This window comes from Cydia splendana, chromosome 1 (genome assembly GCF_910591565.1).
Source record: "Cydia splendana chromosome 1, ilCydSple1.2, whole genome shotgun sequence".
Lineage (NCBI taxonomy): Eukaryota > Metazoa > Arthropoda > Insecta > Lepidoptera > Tortricidae > Cydia > Cydia splendana.
Window position 1 is genome coordinate 23,252,247 of NC_085960.1, and position 23,245 is coordinate 23,275,491.

General features: G+C 38.7%; 2 protein-coding genes across 2 annotated transcripts in view; one reads left to right on the forward strand and one right to left on the reverse strand.

The window, feature by feature from the left end:
• LOC134797654 (phospholipase A1 1-like) overlaps window positions 1–23,245 on the reverse strand; it is a 93,606-nt gene that overhangs the window by 33,952 nt on the left and 36,409 nt on the right. The gene's annotated exons all lie outside the window — the stretch shown is intronic.
• Window positions 6,991–23,223, forward strand: LOC134792108 (aldehyde dehydrogenase X, mitochondrial-like). The gene is made up of 11 exons (XM_063763299.1): window positions 6,991–7,170; window positions 7,375–7,479; window positions 7,887–8,154; window positions 8,593–8,709; window positions 11,984–12,171; window positions 12,821–12,923; window positions 21,151–21,332; window positions 21,699–21,863; window positions 22,195–22,352; window positions 22,659–22,733; window positions 23,027–23,223. The coding sequence occupies exons 1-11, from the start codon at window positions 7,141–7,143 to the stop codon at window positions 23,100–23,102; spliced, it is 1,467 nt and encodes a 488-aa protein (XP_063619369.1). The 5' UTR covers window positions 6,991–7,140; the 3' UTR covers window positions 23,103–23,223.

Here is a 23,245-nt window from a genome sequence, read left to right on the forward strand (position 1 = left end):
GGCGACGACGAGGTTTTTTATCATTGTGTGCGGCGGGCGCCGTGTAAAACGCTATACTGTGTGCGTGTAAACCGCAACGAGAGACTTTGATCCTAGCACTGTTTTTATAGTATTATAATTTATAATGATACAGTTTAATAAACTACCGGACAGGATTAAAAATATTTGAAACGACCTGACATTCTATATGTATTTATTTGACTCAAGATAGTACTCAGGGTCTGATGATGGAGCCGGAAGGTGGTCACCGGTACCAATCAACCATGCAACTAAACCACTTCGTGTTTAGGCTCGTTTTATTCATCTCAACAAGATCTTTGACACAAGATAGTACTCAGGGTCTGATGATGGAGCCGGAAGGTGGTCACCGGTACCAATCAACCATGCAACTAAACCACTTCGTGTTTGGGCTCGTTTGATTCGGCTCAACAAGATCTTTGACTTAAGATAGTACTCAGGGTCTGATGATGGAGCCGGAAGGTGGTCACCAGTACCAATCAACAATGCAACTAAACCACTTCGTGTTTAGGCTCGTTTTATTCGTCTCAACAAGATCTTTGACTTAAGATAGTACTCAGGGTCTGATGATGGAGCCGGAAGGTGGTCACCGGTACCAATCGACCATGCAACTAAACCACTTCGTGTTTGGGCTCATTTGATTCGTCTCAACAAGATCTTTGGCACAAGATAATACTCAGGGTCTGATGATGGAGCCGGAAGGTGATCACCGGTACCAATCAACCATGCAACTAAACCACTTCGTGTTTAGGCTCGTTTGATTCGTCTCAACAAGATCTTTGACACAAGATAGTACTCAGGGTCAGATGATGGAGCCGGCAGGTGGTCACCGGTACCAATCAACCATGCCACTAAACCACTTCGTGTTTAGGCTCGTTTTATTCGTTTCTATAAGATCTTTGACACAAGATAGTACTCAGGGTCTGATGTTGGAGCCGGAAGGTGGTCACCGGTACCAATCAACCATGCAACTAAACCACTTCGTGTTTAGGCTCGTTTGATTCGTCTCAACAAGACCTTAGACACAAGATAGTACTCAGGATCTGATGATGGAGCTGGAAGGTGGCCACGGGTACCAGTCTACCATGTAACTGAACCACTTCGTGTTTGGGCTCGTTTGATTTGTCGCAACAAGATCTTTGACACAAGGTAGTACTGAGGGTCTGATGATGGATCCGGAAGGTGGTGACCGGTACCAATCAACCATGCAACTAAACCACTTCGTGTTTGGCTTCGTTCGATTCGTCGCAACAAAATCTTTGACACAAGTTAGTACTCAGGGTCTGATGATGGAGCTGGACTGTGGCCACGGGTACCAGTCTACCATGTAACTGAACCACTTCGTGTTTGGGCTCGTTTGATTTGTCGCAACAAGATCTTTGACACAAGGTAGTACTGAGGGTCTGATGATGGATCCGGAAGGTGGTCACCGGTACCAATCAACCATGCAACTAAACCACTTCGTGTTTGGCTTCGTTCGATTCGTCGCAACAAGATCTTTGACACAAGTTAGTACTCAGGGTCTGATGATGGAGCTGGACTGTGGCCACGGGTACCAGTCTACCATGTAACTGAACCACTTCGTGTTTGGGCTCGTTTGATTCCTCGCAATAAGATGTTTGAGACAAGATACTACTCAGGGTCTGATGATGGAGCTGATGATGATTGACAGGTACCCGTCGCCACCTTCGCGCTCCATCATCAGACCCTAAGTACTACCTTGTGTCAAAGATCTTGTTGAGATGAATAAAACGTGCCTAAACACGAAATGGTTTAGTTGCATGGTTGATTGGTACCGGTGACCACCTTCCGGCTCCAACATCAGACCCTGAGTACTATCTTGTGTCAAAGATCTTGTTGAAACGAATAAAACGAGCCTAAACACGAAGTGGTTTAGTTGCATGGTTGATTGGTACCGGTGACCACCTTCCAGCTCCATCATCAGACTCTGAGTATCACCTAGTGTCAAAGATCTTGTTGAGACGAATCAAACGATCCTAAACACGATGTGGTTTAGTTGCATGGTTGATTGGTAATGGTACCTTCCAGCTCCATCATCAGACCCTGAGTACTGTCTTGTCTCAAAGATCTTGTTGAGACGAATCAAACGAGCCCAAACACGAAGTTGTTTAGTTACATGATAGACTGGTACCCGTGGCCACCTTCCAGCTCCATCATCAGACCCTGTGTATCTTCAGTGTCAAAGATCTTGTTGAGACGAATCAAACGAGCCTAATCATGTTACTACATGGTTGATTGGTATCCGTGACCACCTTAATCATCATCAGATCCTCAGTACCAGTTCGTTTTTAAACCCTCGTTGATACAAACTTTACAACCTATAGGTACCAAATGCAATGACGAAACATGTAAATAAGCGAGTAGGTACCTATAATTTCTTTCGAGTAATATACCTTCATAAGTACGAGTATGGGGCTATTCATAAATTACGTCGTTTCAAATGGGAGGAGTGGGGGGGGGGTCTGGACATCGGATGATGGTAACATGACGTAGGAGGAAACAGATTCATCCGAAGCTTGATTTTTGGATGATTTGAGGGGTGGGGGGGGTCAAAAATCGTCAAAAATAGATGACGTAATTTATGAACAGCCCCTATGTACATTTGCACTGCATTTAGTATTTTCGTACTTACCAAATAACAGTTTTAGAACTTTAAAAGTTAAGTACAGTTAGTGTTGTTATGGTTGATTTCAATATGCTTCGCGAAGGATCAAGAATGTTTAATCCATCATTGTAGTGCGAGTGTGGTAGAAGGGATCGGCGTACTGAGCTCGCACGGCCTGCCGCAGCGCGTAAAATACCTAAACTCGCTCAACGCCGAAATGTAATAGCGCTCTTAAGCCAAACTCACTTCGGAATTTTTCCGTTACGCCGCTGCGTCAGCACCGTCACTTTCGTTTCACAAAATGAGAAAAATGAAGTGAAGCAACTAGCCGGACTCGATAACAAACCACGAAGCGATCTGTTGGCAATGTTGGCATTAGTGTTCATCCCGCTGACCCCGCATCACAGTACTTGCTGGTTTGTTTTCGATCCCTTAGCCTTTCAAACAGCAGTATATCGAGTATAACAGTAACATATATATATTGCATCCCTAAGCCTTGGTGTTAAAACGTAGCTTTCCCTTTTAAAAGTTTAGCCAGCAAAAAGTTTCCTTACAACGTACACAATTCAGTACCATATGTAGTAAACAAATCAAAATAGTATTTTTACTAAACCTCAACCGACATACAAATATTTGGCTATGAGCAACGTTTAAAGTCTTGATAACCTTGGAATCTTGTTTTTACGTTACTAGTCGCAGCTCATCTCGCTCGCACCCAAGGCGATTTTTTAAAAGGGCAGCCTCAAAAAAAGTGCCGAGCCAGATAGCTCGAGGAAGACCTTTGTGTCTTTCTTTCTTTAGGGCGACTGTTGAATGAATGTTGCTACAGCTAAGTAAAATTCTAACATTTTCATTAATATAAATGTCATTATATACTTATTTTGTCCACTTCAGAATATCAAGTAATAACAAGTGGGAGTTATAATTATAAACATAATAAAATTATTATTATATGTTAAAAAATAGATATTTTTTTACTTTTACGAGTATGCAAAATACTTAACTACCATATAAGAATTTCTTCCTGTACATTTAGAAAGGGATAGAGTTATCCCTCGTGCCTCTCTCGACATAATTTCCTTCCCAAGAGAAATTAAATTTGAATGTACAATCAGCATCAATAGTAGCGGATGAAATAAGGGGTTGTGCACAAATCACGCGAGGTGTTTCGGCTACTTTTTGACCCCCCCTCCCCCTTGGTGATATTTGGTGAGGTTTTTGGCTAGCCCCCCTCCCCCCACACAATTATATTTTTTTGAAATTTTTTCATTCGACCTAATTTTAAGATAAATAGTACCTATTGTATGTAGAAAATCTTGTTTATTTTTCTATTTCCGTTAAATAGACTCGCTACTTTGAAGTGCAGAGTGAAGATTTATGTTTAACGAAACCGAGTAAAAGTATCTACTCATGTGGTAGGTTTTTTTTTCTCAGTTTCGTTCACTGTAGAAAAATACACGTGAGGTTTCCTTATACCCCCCTCCCCCAACGTGATTTATCGTGATTTTTTCGTGACCCCCCCCGCCCCCTATTGAACCTCGCGTGATTTGTGCACAAGCCCTAACGCGCCAAAAGTATCTAGATAGTGGCAGCTGCCAGTGCCATCCTCGAATACTTTTCCAAATAGAGATAAATCTCCATTATTCGCTGTCCAAATCTGATATAGTCTAATTGTTATATAGACATACATATTTTTGTTAAGCTGTTAGATAATGATGATGAATACTTTTGATGCGTAGTTTGGTCCGCTACTTTTGATGGTGACTGTACGACTAATACAAATAGAGTAAATAGGTATTAATTTAATTATGTTATTTATGTATTGACAATAATAGCTCCTCTTGAGATTCTATTCAAGAGGAGCTATTATTGTATGCTAGCTCGAACCATTATAGGTAAGTACATAAACGAACGAATGAGTTACATGGGCGATTAATGTCAAAATGAGATCAAATTGTAAGTTCGAATCGGTCTCCTGTTTCGTGTACCAATTGCAACACCCTTAACTAACTTAATCTTTACAATAAGTTATACGAATTTCCAGTTACATTATATTATAATTATATGGACGATGGTAGTTAAGGCCTCGTAATTGTAGCTCGTAGCCAGGTACTACCTGGCTCCTTAGAAATAGGTATTAGATAGTATTGCATCAAAAACGTTGTCTCCTGAGTCTCCTGACTTGTAAAATCAGGAGACTCAGGTGTACCCTGTTTGTAAAGCCCCCCATTCACACTCCTACCTTGTAGTCCGCCTCGCAGGACTACGGCGTAGGATATAGCTCACACACACTCCTACCTTGTAGTCCGCCTCGCAGGGCTACGGAGCAAGAAATAGCTCACACACGGTACTTGCCGTCCATCATCAGTACTGCTTCGTTTCTCACAAGTGTCGGTCTACTTACTCTTGAAAATGTTACGTGCAATTAAAAAAAAAGAAAATAGCTCTTCTGCTATGTATTTTCTTGTTATTGGATAAAAATAAAAAAAAAGTGTGGAAAAAGAAACTGCTAAAAATTCGCCAAAGAGCGTCATATTTCTTAAGTATTGGTAATAATTGTTGCAATGCCTATTTCTCCATTGTTTGTTGGAGTGATTGGGTGATTTTTGGTCCCACAGACAGCGATTTTCTTTATAAATTTAAAAAAAATGGCGCGCACTGTTATCATATGTCAAACACGGTAGTCCGCAACGTAGGACGACAACCCACACACAATCCTACGCGGCGGACTACAGCGGTGGGCGGGGCTTGTAGGATTTGTAGGACCCAAGAGGCATCCTACTTGGGTTTGTAGGACGGCACGTAGTCCGCAACCCCCATACACAATCCTACCCAACGAGGCGGACTACGAGGCGGACTACAAGGTAGGAGTGTGAATGGGGGGCTTAATCGACTCGAAGGCCATTGATTGATTGATTGATTGATTTCAAGCGAGCAAAAAAATGCAGGATTTCATGGAGGGACGCGGTGCTTGTTTAACTCAGAGCGTACTGAGATGTTAAGTGGAGTTACCTATAAAGGATACGAAAAACTGGGGCCTAGACAATATAACAATTGTTTGCAGAAAACGAAACAAAACGCTATCATTTCCATACATTATTTATCTTGGCGTTTCGTTTCGTTCTGCAAACGATGGTCATCTTGGCTAGGCCCCCTACATAATTTGTTCCATCCACACAGTTAAATAAATGATGATGATGAAATAATAAATGATGATAAAACGGTTTTTCGAATACGAGTAGGTATTGAAGAAACTTGTTTAACTAGCACCCATGGTATACTCGTACTCCAGATTAATATGATAACTTTAAATATCTAATGTTACGCCCAAGGGGTCATCCATTAATTACATCACACGTTTAGGGGGAGGGAGGGGGGTCAAGAAAATGTGACATGTTGTGACAAGGGGGAGGAGGAGTCACAAACTTTGTGACGTCACTTTAACTTCATCAGTAACCGAAAATGTATTTAAATTATTTTATACTCTAATATATTTAAATAACAAGTTTTTGAAACGATAATCGTTTTTATTCGTTTAATTTTATTTCTTGATCAGTTTTGGGTTATAAAATTACTAATATTTCTTTTGTCAAAAATATTTTGATATAATATTAAATGAATAATTGCCGATTTCGTTGAAGAAATGTGACGTCACACCAGGGGGGAGGGGTTTGCCAAATCTGACCAAGTGTGACAAGGAGGGGGGGAGGGGTAAAAAAACCTAGAAATTCGTGTGACGTAATTAATGGATGATCCCCAAGCAGATAATACTAATGTATTATACTACCAGAGTATTCAATGGTAAGTAAAGACCGTAAGACCGCGGCGCTTGATTTACTAATCAATTGTATTAAAACATTATCATCATACATTTAAGACTTATTCTCTTGTCAGTGGAGTATCTTCCAGCATTCCCTATCTTGCGCCAGCTTTTTGACTTTTTGATACGACACGACCTACTTTTTTTACTTTTATCTACATCGATCTAACACAGTTATTAAACTAACGTCTGTTTGTAAGATACTACTTCCTACATATAATATAATCAAGCAGATATTCCTTCCTATGCTCATAAATCTACTCACTACTCATGTAGAACCACATGTATACCTAAAGATCTGCACATGCGTTTATCACACAGTCACAGTCATTTAGACACGTCTTAAGTATACCTATGTATATGTATCACAGTCTGCAACCCGGCAAAATAGTGTTGCCACCCACATAAACCTTATTCCAACGCAAAAGAGCACATCAGCAGAACATATGTAAGCAAATACAAATTTGTTCGATCGATCTACAGCACCACGTGATATTGTTTGATATAAATACTGCCGCGTCGAATTTGAGCCTTAATACACGCGTCAGACGATTGAATTTAAAAGGAAAAGGGAGAGATTCCTGATATAGTTAACGTTGAATACAGTGTTGCCCCGGACACCGGACGATACGCCAGCGTCGTTAACAGCCGGTCTCTTACTAAAATAAACACCAAAATGGTGAGAGTAGACGTCAAATACACGAAGGTAAGAGAAAACAGCATTTTCGTATAACATTAGTTTTAAGAAGAGTATTTTTACCCATAAGTAGTTTGACTTCAATTAATAATTGTTGAATGACTGAAAACCGGCGATAACAAACACTTTGTATTGAAAGGGACATCTAGCCAAATAAATTTACCTAAATTCATATTTTAAGCATCTAATGTGTATTTAATTTGGCATGTGCAGTTGTTCATTAACAACGAGTGGGTAGACGCTGTCAGCAAAAAAACCTTCCCGACCATCAATCCTCAGGATGAGTCGGTCATTACACAGGTCGCCGAAGGCGATAAGGTAAGCCTTTTCTAGAAATATATGTTGTAATTCGAATAATAATATCACATAAAATGGAATCAAAGTTCAGATCATCATTTTTATTAAAATAGTTGCAAATTTGTTTATGATAACAACAATAGGTAGGTAAATTTATCGTTTATATAATTCAGCCGGCAACAACTTATGGTTTATACAACCTATTATACCTAGATGACTTTAATGTTTCATAGTGATAGTTTTAATACTTGACTGATAAGGAAGGAATGGAGGGTAATATTTATCGAATATTTGTAAATGTGTGATTAATTGACTATGACTAGGTACCTATATTTATAACTTTAGATCTCTTGGTGTATGAGGTATTGTTAAATATGGCTTAGTCATGGGCAACAGTATGTTTTTTAATCTAGGTATTTCAATTATAGGCTGACATAGACTTGGCTGTAGCGGCAGCAAAGAAGGCATTCCACCGGTATTCGGCATGGCGTACCATGGATGCTTCGCAGCGCGGGCTGCTGCTCCTCAAGCTGGCTGACCTCCTCGAGTCCCAGGCCAGGTACTTGGCGGAACTGGAGACCCTTGACTGTGGGAAGCCAGTCAAGCAATCCGAAGAAGAAGTTTATTTCTCAGCTAGTGTTCTCAGATATTACGCAGGCAAAGCCGACAAAATACTGGGCAATACTATACCCGCAGGTAAATGCTACATTTTTTAAATTAAGTAGATTATAATTAGCTAAACTAGGTACCTACATTTACTTTCCGATAACTGGTAAAACCTAAAAACTAAATGGCTTAGCGATGGATTTAGTGACAAATAACATGATGTGCACACTGTACCTACCTACATAGTAAACAACAGCAAATATGATTTTTCTTAAAATTATCTTATCTCTATGATTTCCTTCTACTTTTATTGTGTTAATTTGCATCTTGATGTCTTTGTAATCCACACATGTTTACCATTAACTCGTGGTGAAGCTTTTCTTATCGCTTAATAATATAATTGACGTAGCTGTCATGAGATTTCCTATGCTACAATGCGTGATCAACGCTTAATGAGAAAAATAGGTCAAGTTAAGTCATTGCTTAACTTTATCTTTATTCAATTTAATGTGTATGTTTATGTTTCAGACGGTGACGTGTTATCACTCACGCTCAAAGAGCCTGTGGGCGTTTGTGCTCAGATTATTCCATGGAATTATCCCATACCGATGCTGACGTGGAAAATTGCACCAGCATTGGCAGCGGGTAGGTGCCTGCAATGCAATTAATAATACACAACTATTACCTGGTACCAGGATTAGGTATCAATGTGCTAACGGCAATCTTTCTCTTCTATAGTCAGGGAAACGTCAGGCGCTGATAGTGTCGGTCAACCGTAGGTACTCGCGTACCGTAATACGCTGTATTTAGATTCTTCTTATGACGTATTTTACAATGTTTGACATTTACTTTACAAAGACTGCATTATCTTAATTTAATAAAAATAAACTGGCTTTTTTATAAAACTATTTACAAACGGTAGGTATGTAAATATGTATGGTGTCATAGGCAAAAGAATATTTTATTTACCCATCAAAAACGGATATAGCAATAATAAAAATGGTTTTATTGCATGATTACCACTATGTATATTCACAATATTTGTATGGTACTATAAATAGTAAACATAAATGTGCCTAAATGATAAATAAGTCCAATATTTCCCAAATGTAAAACTTTTCGAAAAATATTTTTTTTTGCTTCTTTTTTCGCTCTCCTGCAAACCAATGTAAGTAATTGGCGTATGGCACAAATGTATTCTCACCCGACGAGATATTGAAGACAGAAAGTCGGGTTGGATGGATCTTTAAACCCCAACTGCACCTAGACTCTATAGTGTATAATAGTCGGTCCTTACCCAAGTAACACAAAAGTAGCTGAATATTGTTTGAATAATAGAGCATTCCGTACTGTATGTTGAATAAGGTAGCTGTATAACGTCTGTATAAGCGCTTATACAGACGTTATACAGAAGGTTTGGGCGCAAAGTGGGCTAGCCCACGCCGCTTATTACTGAATAACAGTAATGTAATAGCTGTATACGTGTGTGCCCACACATTGAATCGCTGAATAACACTTGTATAGAGGCTGTCAAAAGCTTCTATACCGCTTTTAAACCAAAGTTATCCAGCTTTGTATAGAATGACTCAGTTAGTCACACGTTATGCAGCTTTTGGTTCAAAAGTGCATTGTTACAGAAAATATATTCAGCTATTTGTGTATGATTTGTCTTCCATTTTAATTTGTGAACTCGTGTCAAAGTGTAGTGTCTGAAGTGAATACAAAATAAGGAGGACATTACCCATATATTGATTTGATGTTTACATAACATCAATTTCATTGCGCATGCGGCTTTACTGTTAATATATATATATACATTTTATTTAAAATTTTAAAGCGCCGCGTAAATAATGCACTGTTTAGAAAGTAAATATAGAAAATGTAGTACTCCACTTTTAAATTTGTAATTTTTTTGCGGTGTTTAGATGTTTTAGTGATAGAAAATGTATTTTAACAAGTTATGCTACGATAAAAAAAATGTTAAAAGTTTTATAAATTAATATAAATGGGTTTTTCAGTTCATTTTAAATTCCTATTTAATTTTAGAGGTTAGAATATGAGCAACCGTAATGGCGTCCGACTGTGCTGAATATAAGCTGCTGCCACAGCTATTATGTGCTAAATTTCTGAATAGGCATTCACATTATTCGCGTTACTAAGCTACATGTTAGATAATAATGGTTTTAGAACAACAAGTTTTGAATAACATCAGTATAATAGTAATTGTTTTCGCAATCTTAAAGCATATTAGGGTTCTATACACAAATGGTAAAAACCACATAGATCCTCACTAGTTTGATGAGAAACATTATAGGTATGTAACACGGGCAATATTCAATCCTACTTCCTACTAATATTATAAACGCGATATAATATTTAAGTTATATGATAAATCTGGGGGCACGGCAGACTACACAGTTATTTTTTCCGTTATCAGTTCCGACAAATATGTAGTAGGTAAAGGTATACGCAAAGATGTACGAAGTGAGTACGAAGATGTGTATAGTATGAGTATGGTGTGGTTACGAGTATGGTATGAATATGAATATGGTATAGGTGCGAAGGTGCGGGTATATTAGTAGCGGGTATCACGGGTATGAGTACAAGTATAGTTTGGTATGGGCAGTATTGTTTAGGTATGAGTACGAGTATAGTGTGGGATGGGTATGAGTAGACCCACTTGAAACCTAAAAACAGTCCGTTCAAAATCGACAGGAGAACCGATTTCGCTATATTTTAATGGGGGTGATTATTTTATTTTTCACATACCCAGTCCAGTCTACAAGTTTTTAATGCAACAATATCAATAACTAGTATTTGCCACCTCGTTTGCAAACTAGCAACAACCTTAAATGGCCATTGGTAAACTTTATCTCGTTGCAGTAAGGTATGCAAATGGTCAGTTAACAGTGTTTACGATGGTAGCTAGCAATTGTTTTACGTCATTAAAACGACAATACATCTTGTGTAAAATAACCAATCGAAGAGAATTGTTAAAAAAACTAAACCTCGATTTTTTTAATAATGGTTGGATTAAAGAATAAATACGCAAGATGCGTTCAAAATAAAATAAAAACACGCTCAAGCTCAAAGCAAACAGGCTCAAGTAGCACTGTTGACCGTGTATAAACTTATAAAGCTACGGAACCCTCTCCACCGCGCATTTGTTGATACTAAGCAGTAGTTTGAATAGCGCTGCTCATTGCGTTCATTTTGCAGCTTTTAGCAAGAAAAGATAGTATATGTGTACTAAAATCGCTATAACTTAAGTATAAGTGTTGTTTTAGTATTTATTATTCAGACGTTATGTCTATAAAAGCCATAACTAACCCATATATGCAGCTACTGAAGAACAAATAATATGTGGATTTCATTACAGCTTCCAGTAATAGCGTCCACCTTTATTCAAAAACTAGCATTAAAACAGAAACTGCAACCGCTTTTATACAGTTGAAAGTCTTCACCGACGCTTTTTTTCAGCATTTAGTAGCCACTATCACATTTTTCTTAATATTGTCTGCTTAATATCTCACGACACAAAATATATACAGCTAATTGCTGCTAATGCTGCTATTACGCAGCTTTTAGTAACCACAAATGCTTTAAGCTGAATAATGTCTGACTAACTGTGTAAGAAATAAGTATTATTCAGCTTTAATATGCAAAACCGATACTATGCAAAATTTATTCAGCATTTAGGCCCCACTAGGCCCACATATTTTCTTATTCCGAATTTAGTAATTTCCACCGCTTATACACAAAATGTATGCAATCTTAATTTGAATAAGATGATAATTTTACTCTATTATCCTGCTTGTGTGTTACTTGGGTAATGCCCGTATGCATCAAACGAATTTTCACATTCGCATACCTATATAGTCACCGACTATTTCTTATGCGTTTTCTAAACGTTTTACAGGTTGCACAATCATTGTCAAGCCCGCAGAACAGACCCCGCTTACGGCTCTAGCCGTCGCTGCCCTCATCAAGGAGGCCGGATTCCCTCCAGGAGTCGTAAACGTAGTCCCCGGCTACGGTCCGACGGCCGGCGCCGCGCTCACCCACCACCCGGACGTCGACAAAGTTGCCTTCACGGGCTCTACTGAGGTACTGAGATTTGCTTTAAGTATTTACAGTAATCGTGAAGCTAATAGCAGACTGACTTTTGGTCAGATTCTTCACTCGCTCACTAACCATACATACGTCAATAAAGTCGTCTGCGGCATTTACTGGACTAATTACTAGTTTCGAAGTTGTCGTAAAGGTGATGTGAGCAGAGCAGACGTTGATGTACTAATCAAGGAGGACGACTTTTCTTCGGAAGTCTAGATCTCCAAAAGTCTACTCTGAGTGTTGCACAGTGGAAAGTCAGCCTAGCAAAACCAGATGAATGTAAAATAGTAACTATACCGATTTTATTTACACAAGTGCCACAGAGACATTTAGAATGAAAAAAAAATGGCTAAGCGTAGACTCCTTTGAGACGTAATGCATAATTAGTGTCCTTGGTATCCTCTTAACTAAAATGGTATGTCTCGCATAAAAGATGGCATATTTAGCATGTTAGTGAGCAATCTACATGCACCAAGCGTTGCGTATTAAGTATTTATGTTACATATTGATTAGACAAGTCGTCTTAATTGATTACATCTACGTTTACTTGTGTCTTAGACGAGAGTATTTAACAATGTATCTATATTACATGTTATTAAACAAGTCATTGTCTTTGTATCTCTATGCGCAATTTATGTTTTAGATTGGCCGTATCATTTTGGGTGCAGCGACTGTTGCAAATTTGAAACGAGTTACGCTCGAATTGGGCGGAAAGAGTCCTCTAGTTGTCTTCAATGATGCCGACGGTACGTAATTATTCGCTATCTTTTACAAGCCTGTATTTAACTTGACCTGTTAATTTATTAGTGTGGGTCAATTCTTGGAAGCTAACTTTGACCAACTTCCCGATTAATCTTGATGACGATTGATTGGCATGATTTATTAAAAAGATTTATCAAATTAGTTTGAGAAGATCTTAAAACTTGAACAAAACATCTATTGGATGAACGTGGCGAAAATAATTTCAACCTAAACCATGCACTTAATTGCAAGAAGGAAGGGCTCATAAAAAGAGGCCACGACCAACACAGAAACGATATCAAAAATTGGGCTGAACCAGCATGGGGTTCGGCTACTACTGAGCCAATAATGCGAGCCGCAACCTTAGATCAACCAGGGCTAATAAGCGACTTACTACTGGAAAGTGTATGGGAGCCAGCGAGAAAGGCGTTCCTCGACGTTCGCATTGTACCTAAATGCCGACGCCGCATTGTATGGTCTACTCACATGGCCCACGATTGCCCATATACACGCTCGCGAAAAACATCGCAAATACGACTTGGCTGCAGAAGATCTCAGAGCCTCATTCACTCCCCTTGTGGTCTCCTGTGATGGCGCTGTCGGAACGGAATATGAATCCTTCATAAAAAGAACATCCCTTAAGCTCCGTGAAAAATGGTCCAAACCATACTCACAAATAATCAACTGGATCAAAGTCAAAATACAAATATCAATCGTCGCGTCTATCTTGTCGTCTAGTTTAATGGCTTAATTAGAGTCACATTACCTGCTCTCTGATAACCAGTACGGCAGAAACGGTCAACCACGATGGCGGCACACAAAATTGTTGATCTTGTTATCACGGGCCTTGATGAGAAGCACAAGATGGCTGGCATAATGTGCGACTTATCTAAGGCTTTTGATGTTATTAACCACAATTGGCTGTTAACTAAGCTGAGTCTGTACGGTATCGTAGATTCTGCACATTAGTTGTTCACTTCGTTTTTGTCTGACCGTAAGCAGGTTGTGAAAGTGACAGCGAATGGAAAAATAATGACATCGGATGCTGGTAGCGTCAACTTAGGTGTTCCTCAGGGGTCAGCGATTGGAAATACGTTATTTTTATTATTCGTTACCTAACACATTCGGTGCGGCAGCGCAAAACCCAAACTTACTGCCAGTGCGTTACGAGTCATATACTTCCCGTATTGAGAAAGCCAAATTTGCGGCACGACCTCCATTTTCCCGTACCATGTCCTGACTTTAAAGGTCCCTACAGACATGGAATGTTATTGATTTGAACTAAAAGTCTTTCTGATCAATAGACTATATCCTTGTGTATATACAGCTGCCGTCCCCTGCGGATCTGTATAAAATTATAAAATTATAGGCATTTTTCAAAACCCTTAATTTTACGGGAATATACTTCCCTTGCCGCACAGGCCGTATATAACACTAGTGATGGGATACTAAGGAATCGATAACGACTTTTATAATCGACAAAATATTCTAAGGTTGACTGGTAGAGAATGCCTCATGGCATTAAGTTCGCCTTTTGTACACTAAGTTATTTCTTTTGTGCAATAAAGTATAAAATAAATAAATACTAAAATAAAATATTTATTATCGTTATCGTGTCTGTACTGTGTTCAAACTAAATATTATTCATCCTCATATAATCATAAAAAGGTGTCGGACTTTTAGAGTAGGTAATTTTCAATATAGATGTCATAGTATTGAATTGTCGCATTAATAAAATGTCGTATCGATGCGGAAACGTCAACAATGCTCAGCACTATGACCAATCTGAGCGCTGCGTACCCGCCTTTCGGTGCGGTACGGGGTGATAGATTACGGACAAATAGTACCCGTGCCGCGCTAAAGAAATAATAATACCTTTTAGTGCGTTACGCAAAAATACTTCCCGTACATTTTTAGGGTTCCGTACCCAAAAGGTAAAACGGGACCCTATTACTAAGACTTCGCTGTCCGTCCGTCCGTCCGTCCGTCCGTCCGTCCGTCCGTCCGTCCGTCCGTCCGTCCGTCCGTCTGTCTGTCACCAGGCTGTATCTCACGAACCGTGATAGCTAGACAGTTGAAATTTTCACAGATGATGTATTTCTGTTGCCGCTATAACAACAAATACTAAAAACAGAATAAAATAAAGATTTAAATGGGGCTCCCATACAACAAACGTGATTTTTGACCAAAGTTAAGCAACGTCGGGCGTGGTCAGTACTTGGATGGGTGACCGTTTTTTTTTTGCATTTTTTTTCGTTTTTTTTTTCATTATGGTACGGAACCCTTCGTGCGCGAGTCCAACTCGCACTTGCCCGGTTTTTATTTCTTTTGAAATAGAATATACTTGAAGTAAGAATATCGGGAGTATAGTCATCTTCTTCTTACTCACACGACAACATAGAAAAACCACCGCCGCACCGGGGGTAAGACAAGCGCAGATAGCTGCCGCACCGACGGAAAGTCAAATACGGCACTTGCTTCCCGTAACGCAGCGAATGTGTTAATGATCGTCCGTCGGCAATCACAAGTGGCACTCCCGTACTTTTCGCGGATGACACGACAGTCGTTGTGAGGGCCGAAACCCATGACCAGCTTGCGGAGACAATTCATGATGCATGTGAGCAGCTGCAACTGTGGTTCTCATCAAATGGCCTACTCTTGAACGTCCCGAAGTCTATGGTCATGATTTTTTCGGGTCGTGACACTAGGGTGTCTTTATGTATTGCCAATGGTCCAATGCCTTTATGTACTGTGAGCAAATTCCTGGGCTTTACAGTTGACTCGAATCTTGGCTGGAAGTGTCATGTTGACCAATTATGTAATAAGTTGAGTAGTGCTGTCTTTGCCATTAAAAAACTGCAGCCACTCATAACGAGAAAATCACTAAAAGTTTTTTTTTTTTTTTTTTTTTTTTTTTATTTATTGGAGAAACAACAGAAGTATGCGACAGGATAATAGGTTACATTGATAGGTACATATATTATTGAGATGAACACTTACTTCCTTAAACGCTCTCACTAAAACATACTTAAAATAAACGGACTTAACTAAAACGTATCTTTACATACAAGTTAACCAAGTGTTGTATTCTTATGTGAATTGTATATAATATTTATTATTGAGGTTCTAAAATTTTAAATTAACTAAACAAGAAAAATAAAGAGAAAGTTGAAAATACTGACAACCAATCTGATCAATAATTATTAAGTACAATGACAGCAGAGATAGTAGCGATGATGACGACACATTACTGACGGACACTATGTTGGTCGTTGAGGATATTGAGTATTTGGTTACGATATTTGGGCCTAGTGACATTGAAAATATCGATGGAAGTAAATTCTTTATTGTAAGTGTTACAAATACGACGCAAGGGGGCTCGCAACCCGGCGTTACTAGAGGCGGTGGGAACTGAGAACAAAGCATTAGAGCGCGAGCTGCATCGAGCTGGGACTCTGAACCGTATCCGCTCCAGCAATTCCATACTGTTAAACTGCCCTCTACAGATATTATAGAGAGTAATTGCGTCACAGCATTTGCGTCTGGTCTCCAATGACTGCAACTTATAATACTGCAACAGATCAACGTAAGATAGACGTTTCCCTGTCAATCGTCTGTGTAATGCCCGCAGGAACTTTTTTTGAACCATTTCTATTGCATTTGCATATTTTTTATACAGTGGATTCCAGATTACTGAGCCATATTCTAAGTGGGGTCTAATCAGTGATTTATACAGTAGAAGATAACTTGAAGATTTTTTAAAGACCTTTGCTGTTCTCAGAACGAAACCTAGCATTTGATACGCTTTTGAAATAATACGCTCTATGTGCAATTGGAAGTCTAGTTTATCATCGAATAGGATTCCTAGATCGCGTGCCGTTGACACTTTTTTGATATTCTCGTTACCTATTTTGTATTTAGAGTTGATAATTCGTTTTTTATTTTTTGTAAAGGTCATCTGCAAGCATTTATCACTTGCTAATTGCAGCTTATTTTTAGAACAGTATTCAATAAAAACATTTACATCATTTTGAAGTAAATTACTGTCGTCAATAGACTCGACGATTTTAAATATTTTCAGATCGTCGGCGAACATAAGAAAATGGCTAGTCTTAAAACACTGTTTGATGTCGTTAATAAACAGTGTATACAGGAGTGGGCCTAATATGGATCCCTGGATTACTCCTGATGTGACTAATTTGCGCTGAGATGCAAAGCCATTGACGACAACAATTTGAGACCTATTTGAGAGGTACGAAACGAACCATCGCAGAAGATTACCGCGGATACCATTGAACGCGAGCTTTTTAAGAAGAAGCAGATGGTCAACTTTATCGAACGCTTTCCTAAAATCAGTAAATATTACATCTACCTGCTGTCTTTTATCCATAGACTCGAACAATAAGTTAGTGTAGGATAAAAGGTTTGTTATTGTTGATCTGTTTCTCATGAATCCATGTTGCTCCGACAAGATGGAAGTTTCAAGAGCAGCAAACATTTGATCACGAACAAGCGCCTCAAATATTTTTGGAATACAGGACTGCACAGAAATCGGGCGGTAGTTAGTTATTTGGGAGCGCGAACCAGATTTGTGAATCGGGGTGACATGAGATACTTTCCACTTCTCAGGGAAAGTTCCTGAATGCAAACATTTATTAAACATTATATATAGCGGGATCACTAGAGCGGTGGCAGTGTTTTTAATAAAAAATGGGCTTACCTTGTCAGGCCCAGCTCCCTTATTAACATCAATATTTATAAGTTTCTTTAGAATATCTGTTTTGCAAACGTGTAAGTTAGAAATATTTGGTGCGCTTTCTGAAGTTGGGAGAGCTATGAGGTCATTCAATTGTACATTATCTTTATGCTCAAAGACTGAATAGAAAAACTCTGAAAAAGTATTGGCAATTTGTTTACCTCCAAAAACTGGCCTGTCTTCGTAGAACATTGTAGCAGGATAGCCCGAGGAATCCTTTTTAAGGGATGAGACGTAAGACCAAAAGGATTTTATATTCTGTTTTAAGGATATCTCTGTGTTATGGGTATAGCTGTTAAAACATTCTAAGAGGAGTACTTTGCAACGGGAGCGAAGTAATGCAAATTCACGATAATCAGCTAAAGCCTTATAGGTGTTCCACTTACGCCATGCCTTCATTTTCCTTTTAAGGGCATTTATAAGAGCCGGAGAAAACCATTTTGGATACTTAGACACTTTAATTTTTTTTAGGGGTACACAGTCGTCAATAATATTAAAAATTAAGCAATAAAAGCGTTCAACGGCCTCGTTAGGTTGCAATTTAATTAGTTCTAATTCCCAGTTAACTCTATTCAACTCCGTGGATATACGCAAGTAGTCAGCTTTTCTGAAATTATACGAAGGTAAACAATTTAAGGGGATAGGCGGGGGTGATTCTAAGTCGATATCGAATTGGACAGCTGGGTGATGCCTATCTATGTTCGATAGTACAGTATCCGGAAGTGAGACCTCACATTTATCATCATAGAAGATTAAATCTAAAATTCGGTCATTAATATTAAGGTATTTATTATATTGTTTCAGACCTAATAAGTTAGTAGTGTTTAAAAGAAGCTTTCCTATCGGACAGAGTTCGCCGCCAGAGGGCGCTAGCTCCTGTGTTGCCGAATTGAGCTCCCAATTGATAGATGGTAGGTTGAAATCACCTAACACGCAAATATAAGTCTCATGGAAGTGATTATTAATTTTTTCCAATTTATTACAATAAGACTGATAAACGTTAAAGGCCGATTTTGGGGGAAGATAGACTCCATTTATTATAAACATACGCTTATTGAGGGTAAGGACAACAAAAACATCTTCGACGTTAGCTGACTCCCACTCGGTTCTGCGGGTCGCGAGGAGGTTAGACTTTACAGCGATTAGAACCCCGCCGCCGCCTTTTTTCGCAGTTCCCACCAGGTCCCTATCACGTCGGAATACATTGTACTTATTATCGAATAACTCGGCAGTATTTACTCCAGAGTTAAACCATGTTTCAGTCAATACTATGACGTCATAGTCGCATTGCAAAATATTCAAACGAACATCAATTAATTTAGACTTAAGGCCACCACAATTTTGATAGCTGTACATATACTTATTAACTCACATTTATAGACGGGTCTAACGCGAATTTTATTCAATTACCTTGATTTACCGACGTTTCGACACAAGTTTCACTGGTCGTGGACGCGGCTGACTGATGTCCCAGCAAAATGTCAAAACAGAGATTTGTGCAACTACCCGACGAAAAGTGTATGGAGAAGTTTGGGGTAGACATCACATTTTCAAACCACCCACTACACATTATGTTAATTATTGTCAATAGTCCGACACGCAACACTCACAATATCCACGCACCCGTCCGAAGATAGATCCTTTTGCTTTAACTTTTGTATCACTGGTTCCCAAGTTGGCGATAAGTTGAAACCATCCTCCCTATTAAAATTCCTGGGGTGTTTCTTGATTTCAATTGCTTCTCGCACAACTCGAGGATAATAATGGCGTTCAGTGGAGACAACTTTTGGTCTATGCAACTCAATCCAGTGATTTGTGCCAGATGTAAGAAGATGTTCGGCGATTGCGGATTTGTGTAATTGGTGATTTTTAACTGCCGCTATGTGCTCTTTCACCCTCTCTTGCACGCTCCGTTTAGTTTGTCCAATGTACACACTTCCGCAGCTACAGTCTATTTTGTAAACGCCCGGATTTTGGTACGGAATGACATCTTTTGGACTGCGCAACAGATCTGCTACTTTGAATAACGGCTTATATACAGACTTGATGGAGAATTTCTTAAGTACTGCTCCAATTTTGTCCGTTATCCCTTTCACATATGGTAGGAACGCTGGTTGTCTGTTGACCTCTGGATGTTTTTCCGTTCTCTTCGGCTTGCGTTTCATCCTCCCATGGTATCCATTCTTCTCCAGTAATTGAATAAAATTCGCGTTAGACCCGTCTATAAATGTGAGTTAATATGTGTTCAAAACGCGAAAGTTTAAAATATTATATTGCAAATAGCTGTATACTTTTCCCATTTCCACTCCTTAATATCCTATGGTACGTTGATATGGGGAAATTCTACCGATGCCAAGCGAGCCTTAATACTCCAAAAAAGAGCTATTCGATTACTGGCCGGAGTCCAAGGAGTCCAAGGCGTCTGCCTTCCGTGCGTGCGTCCGTGTAAAGAACTTTTTAAACAACATCGCATTATGACGCACTACTCCTTTATACATATTTCAAATATTGATGTTTGTGAGAAACAATTTAACCATGTTTAAACGCGTTGAGGTTGCGGGCAAACAGCTCCGATCCACGGGGAGACTACGCACAGTGCCGCGTCGCATGGCACTTCCAGTCAAGAATCCGAGGGTGATAGTGCCAAGCCAACGTATTATGAGCGTCTACTCACAAAATTGCGAACCGAACTATCTGACGAAACATTTGAACGCCAATTGAGACTCTTTTTATTGGATATTCCATTATATTCTGTAAATGAATATATGGAAATGACATGTAATATTTAAACCAAATTGAATGTAATTCATTTTTCTATTAACCTGTTTTTCATTTTATTTTATTTAAATTTGACGATCATTATGAGATATCCGTGCTTAGCTTAACCATATTGACATTGTTTTTCTTTTATATTATTTGACATTGTTAATAATTTAGTTAATTAATCGATTGCTTATAATGGTTTTTAAATTGTGTATTGCTTGACATTTGTATAATTATAATCAATTGTTATTTTCCTACTTGACGATCATAATATAAATTCGTATAGATTAGTGTAAAATAATTTATATTGTAATTTCATATTATGAAATAAATAAATCTTAATCTAAATCAATCATCAGAGCGGTCTCTCTAAGAATTAGAGGAACGAGAAGAAGGATAGAAAGATTTGGATCTGAAGACGGCTGTGGTATACCCATCCTTGAAGATTAGATTTCTCTTCTTTCTACCGTACAACTGTTTTTAATTACGTTTAAAATTGTATTATTTAATGTAATAAATGTTTTATACTATTACAATACTACGAACTTGGGGATATTTCCTTTACTTTACAAACGTTAGATTACTTTTTAACTAAACACTTTCGCTGTGGCAATAAAATAAGCATCACAATTAATCATATATATGCGAGGGACCAAATCGACCCGATACCGCGGTGAACGTGTTTAAATTGTATCTACTTTACATGATAACAGTGGAGAAAGCCGCACAAATCGCCCACGCCGCTGCCTTCGCCAACGGCGGCCAATGCTGCTGCGCCGGCACCAGGACCTACGTCCAGTCTGGAGTCTACGATCAGTTTGTCCAGAAGGCTGCCGAGATTGCTAAGCGCAGATCGGTTGGCAATCCGTTTGATGATGTTCAACAGGGCCCTCAGGTTAGTAGAGATTTTTCTTATCGCGGTTTAGCAACGGCGGCCAGTGTGGCCGCACGACGATTTATGCTCAGTATGGCGACATTTTCAAACGCAAAACCAAATGCTTTTATTTCGTACCTGGCATTATTACTAGTGGCTGCATGTAGACTTCGCGAGCATTGCCTAAAACTCCATAAATATAACGCTCCGCCATGTTGAAAATTTTCCGAAAACTGAGCGAAAACAAATTCAAATTCGTTCGGTCAATTAAAAGTTCCGAGTAACGCATGGAACGCACCAAATCGATTATCCGAAATAAGAACAGTATTAACCTCAATTGTTCGGAACAAAGTCCTACCTATTAACTCATAACTGATTTGTTTTCAGATTGATAAAGAAATGTATACTAAAGTACTTGGATATATCGAGGCAGGCAAGAAAGGAGGGGCGAAATGCGTGGCCGGTGGCGACAAATTAGGAGGCAAGGGTTACTACATCCAACCCACTGTTTTTGCAGATGTGAAAGATGACATGAAGATCGCTAGAGAAGAAGTGAGTGCAACGAACCTGATAAAGAGATTCTGGCATCTGGTAGATCTGATAGAATGCTAAAAGGCATATTCAAATTACTCAACTATGGTGTGTTTAAAAACCCGTACCAAAATGTTCTCTTCATATATTCGGCTGCATTGAATACAACATCCGACTACAATGGACATAGTGCCAGGAGAAACACCCAACTGTTGCTACTTGCTTTCTCCAGAATCTCATATCCGTTCGGATTTCACCATTCTATCGATTGCTCATCTTAATAGTAATGACTAATGATAAGCATTCACGGTGTAATGTCCATTCGCAAATCTACTTTCACAAATATTTTCAGATCTTCGGCCCAGTACAGAGCATCTTTAAATTCGAAACATTCGACGAAGTAGTGGACAGAGCCAACGATTCCAACTACGGTCTAGGCGCCGGGGTCATCACGAATGATATCACCACCGCAATGACGTTCGCTAAATATGCCAGGGCGGGTTCGGTTTGGTACGTACAACATTTGTCTACATTAGGTACCTCACATATTTAATTAATTCGCTGGTCCTTCACTCAATTTTTTTTTTTCTGTTATTGTCAAAACATTCTTAACAATCCAGCACAAAACATTACTAGAATCGTATCAACCTTACTCTGTACACGTTATAGGTAAAATTACTATGAAAATTGACTTTACAATGGCACTTTTACACTTTTTCACGTCAAAGTCGCTGCAGAGTTAGACGGACTCTATTAAGAGTACAGTATATTCAAATATATATTTACCACTCCAAAGACATCTCTTTTTACTTTCAGGATCAACATTTACGATCATGTTACGAGTCAAACTCCGTTTGGTGGTTTCAAGGATTCTGGGCTTGGGCGGGAAATGTAAGTTATTTTTCGTTACTATTTTTTATTCTAGCATGCATTGCACTTACTAGAAAGAAATAGACTCCGCACGAACTATTTCTAAGATTAAGTCTTTAAAGACTGGACCAAAGAAACAATAAGATAAGCATTTACCCACAAAATAAATATTTTTTTAACGAATCTAGAAACGAGTATTTTATGTAGGTACGTAATAAAACCTCCAATTATATTTATAATTAAAACAATTTTCAACCGTCGCTGTGGTCTGGTAGGAATATTAAGCGAACTCTAACACAGGTTTTTTTTTTCAGGGGAGAAGATGGTATCAACCAATATTTAGAAACGAAAACTATTACGATGGCTTTACCTAAAATCCCACAATTGTAAGATTAATCAAAAAACAACATTATGTAGTTAACTGCGCGGAAAACCATACGTATAGGTACTTAAATACGTATGCCGATATACATAATTATAATCAAATTATTAATATATTTTTATATCTCTACTATTTTTTTTTATCAACCGCC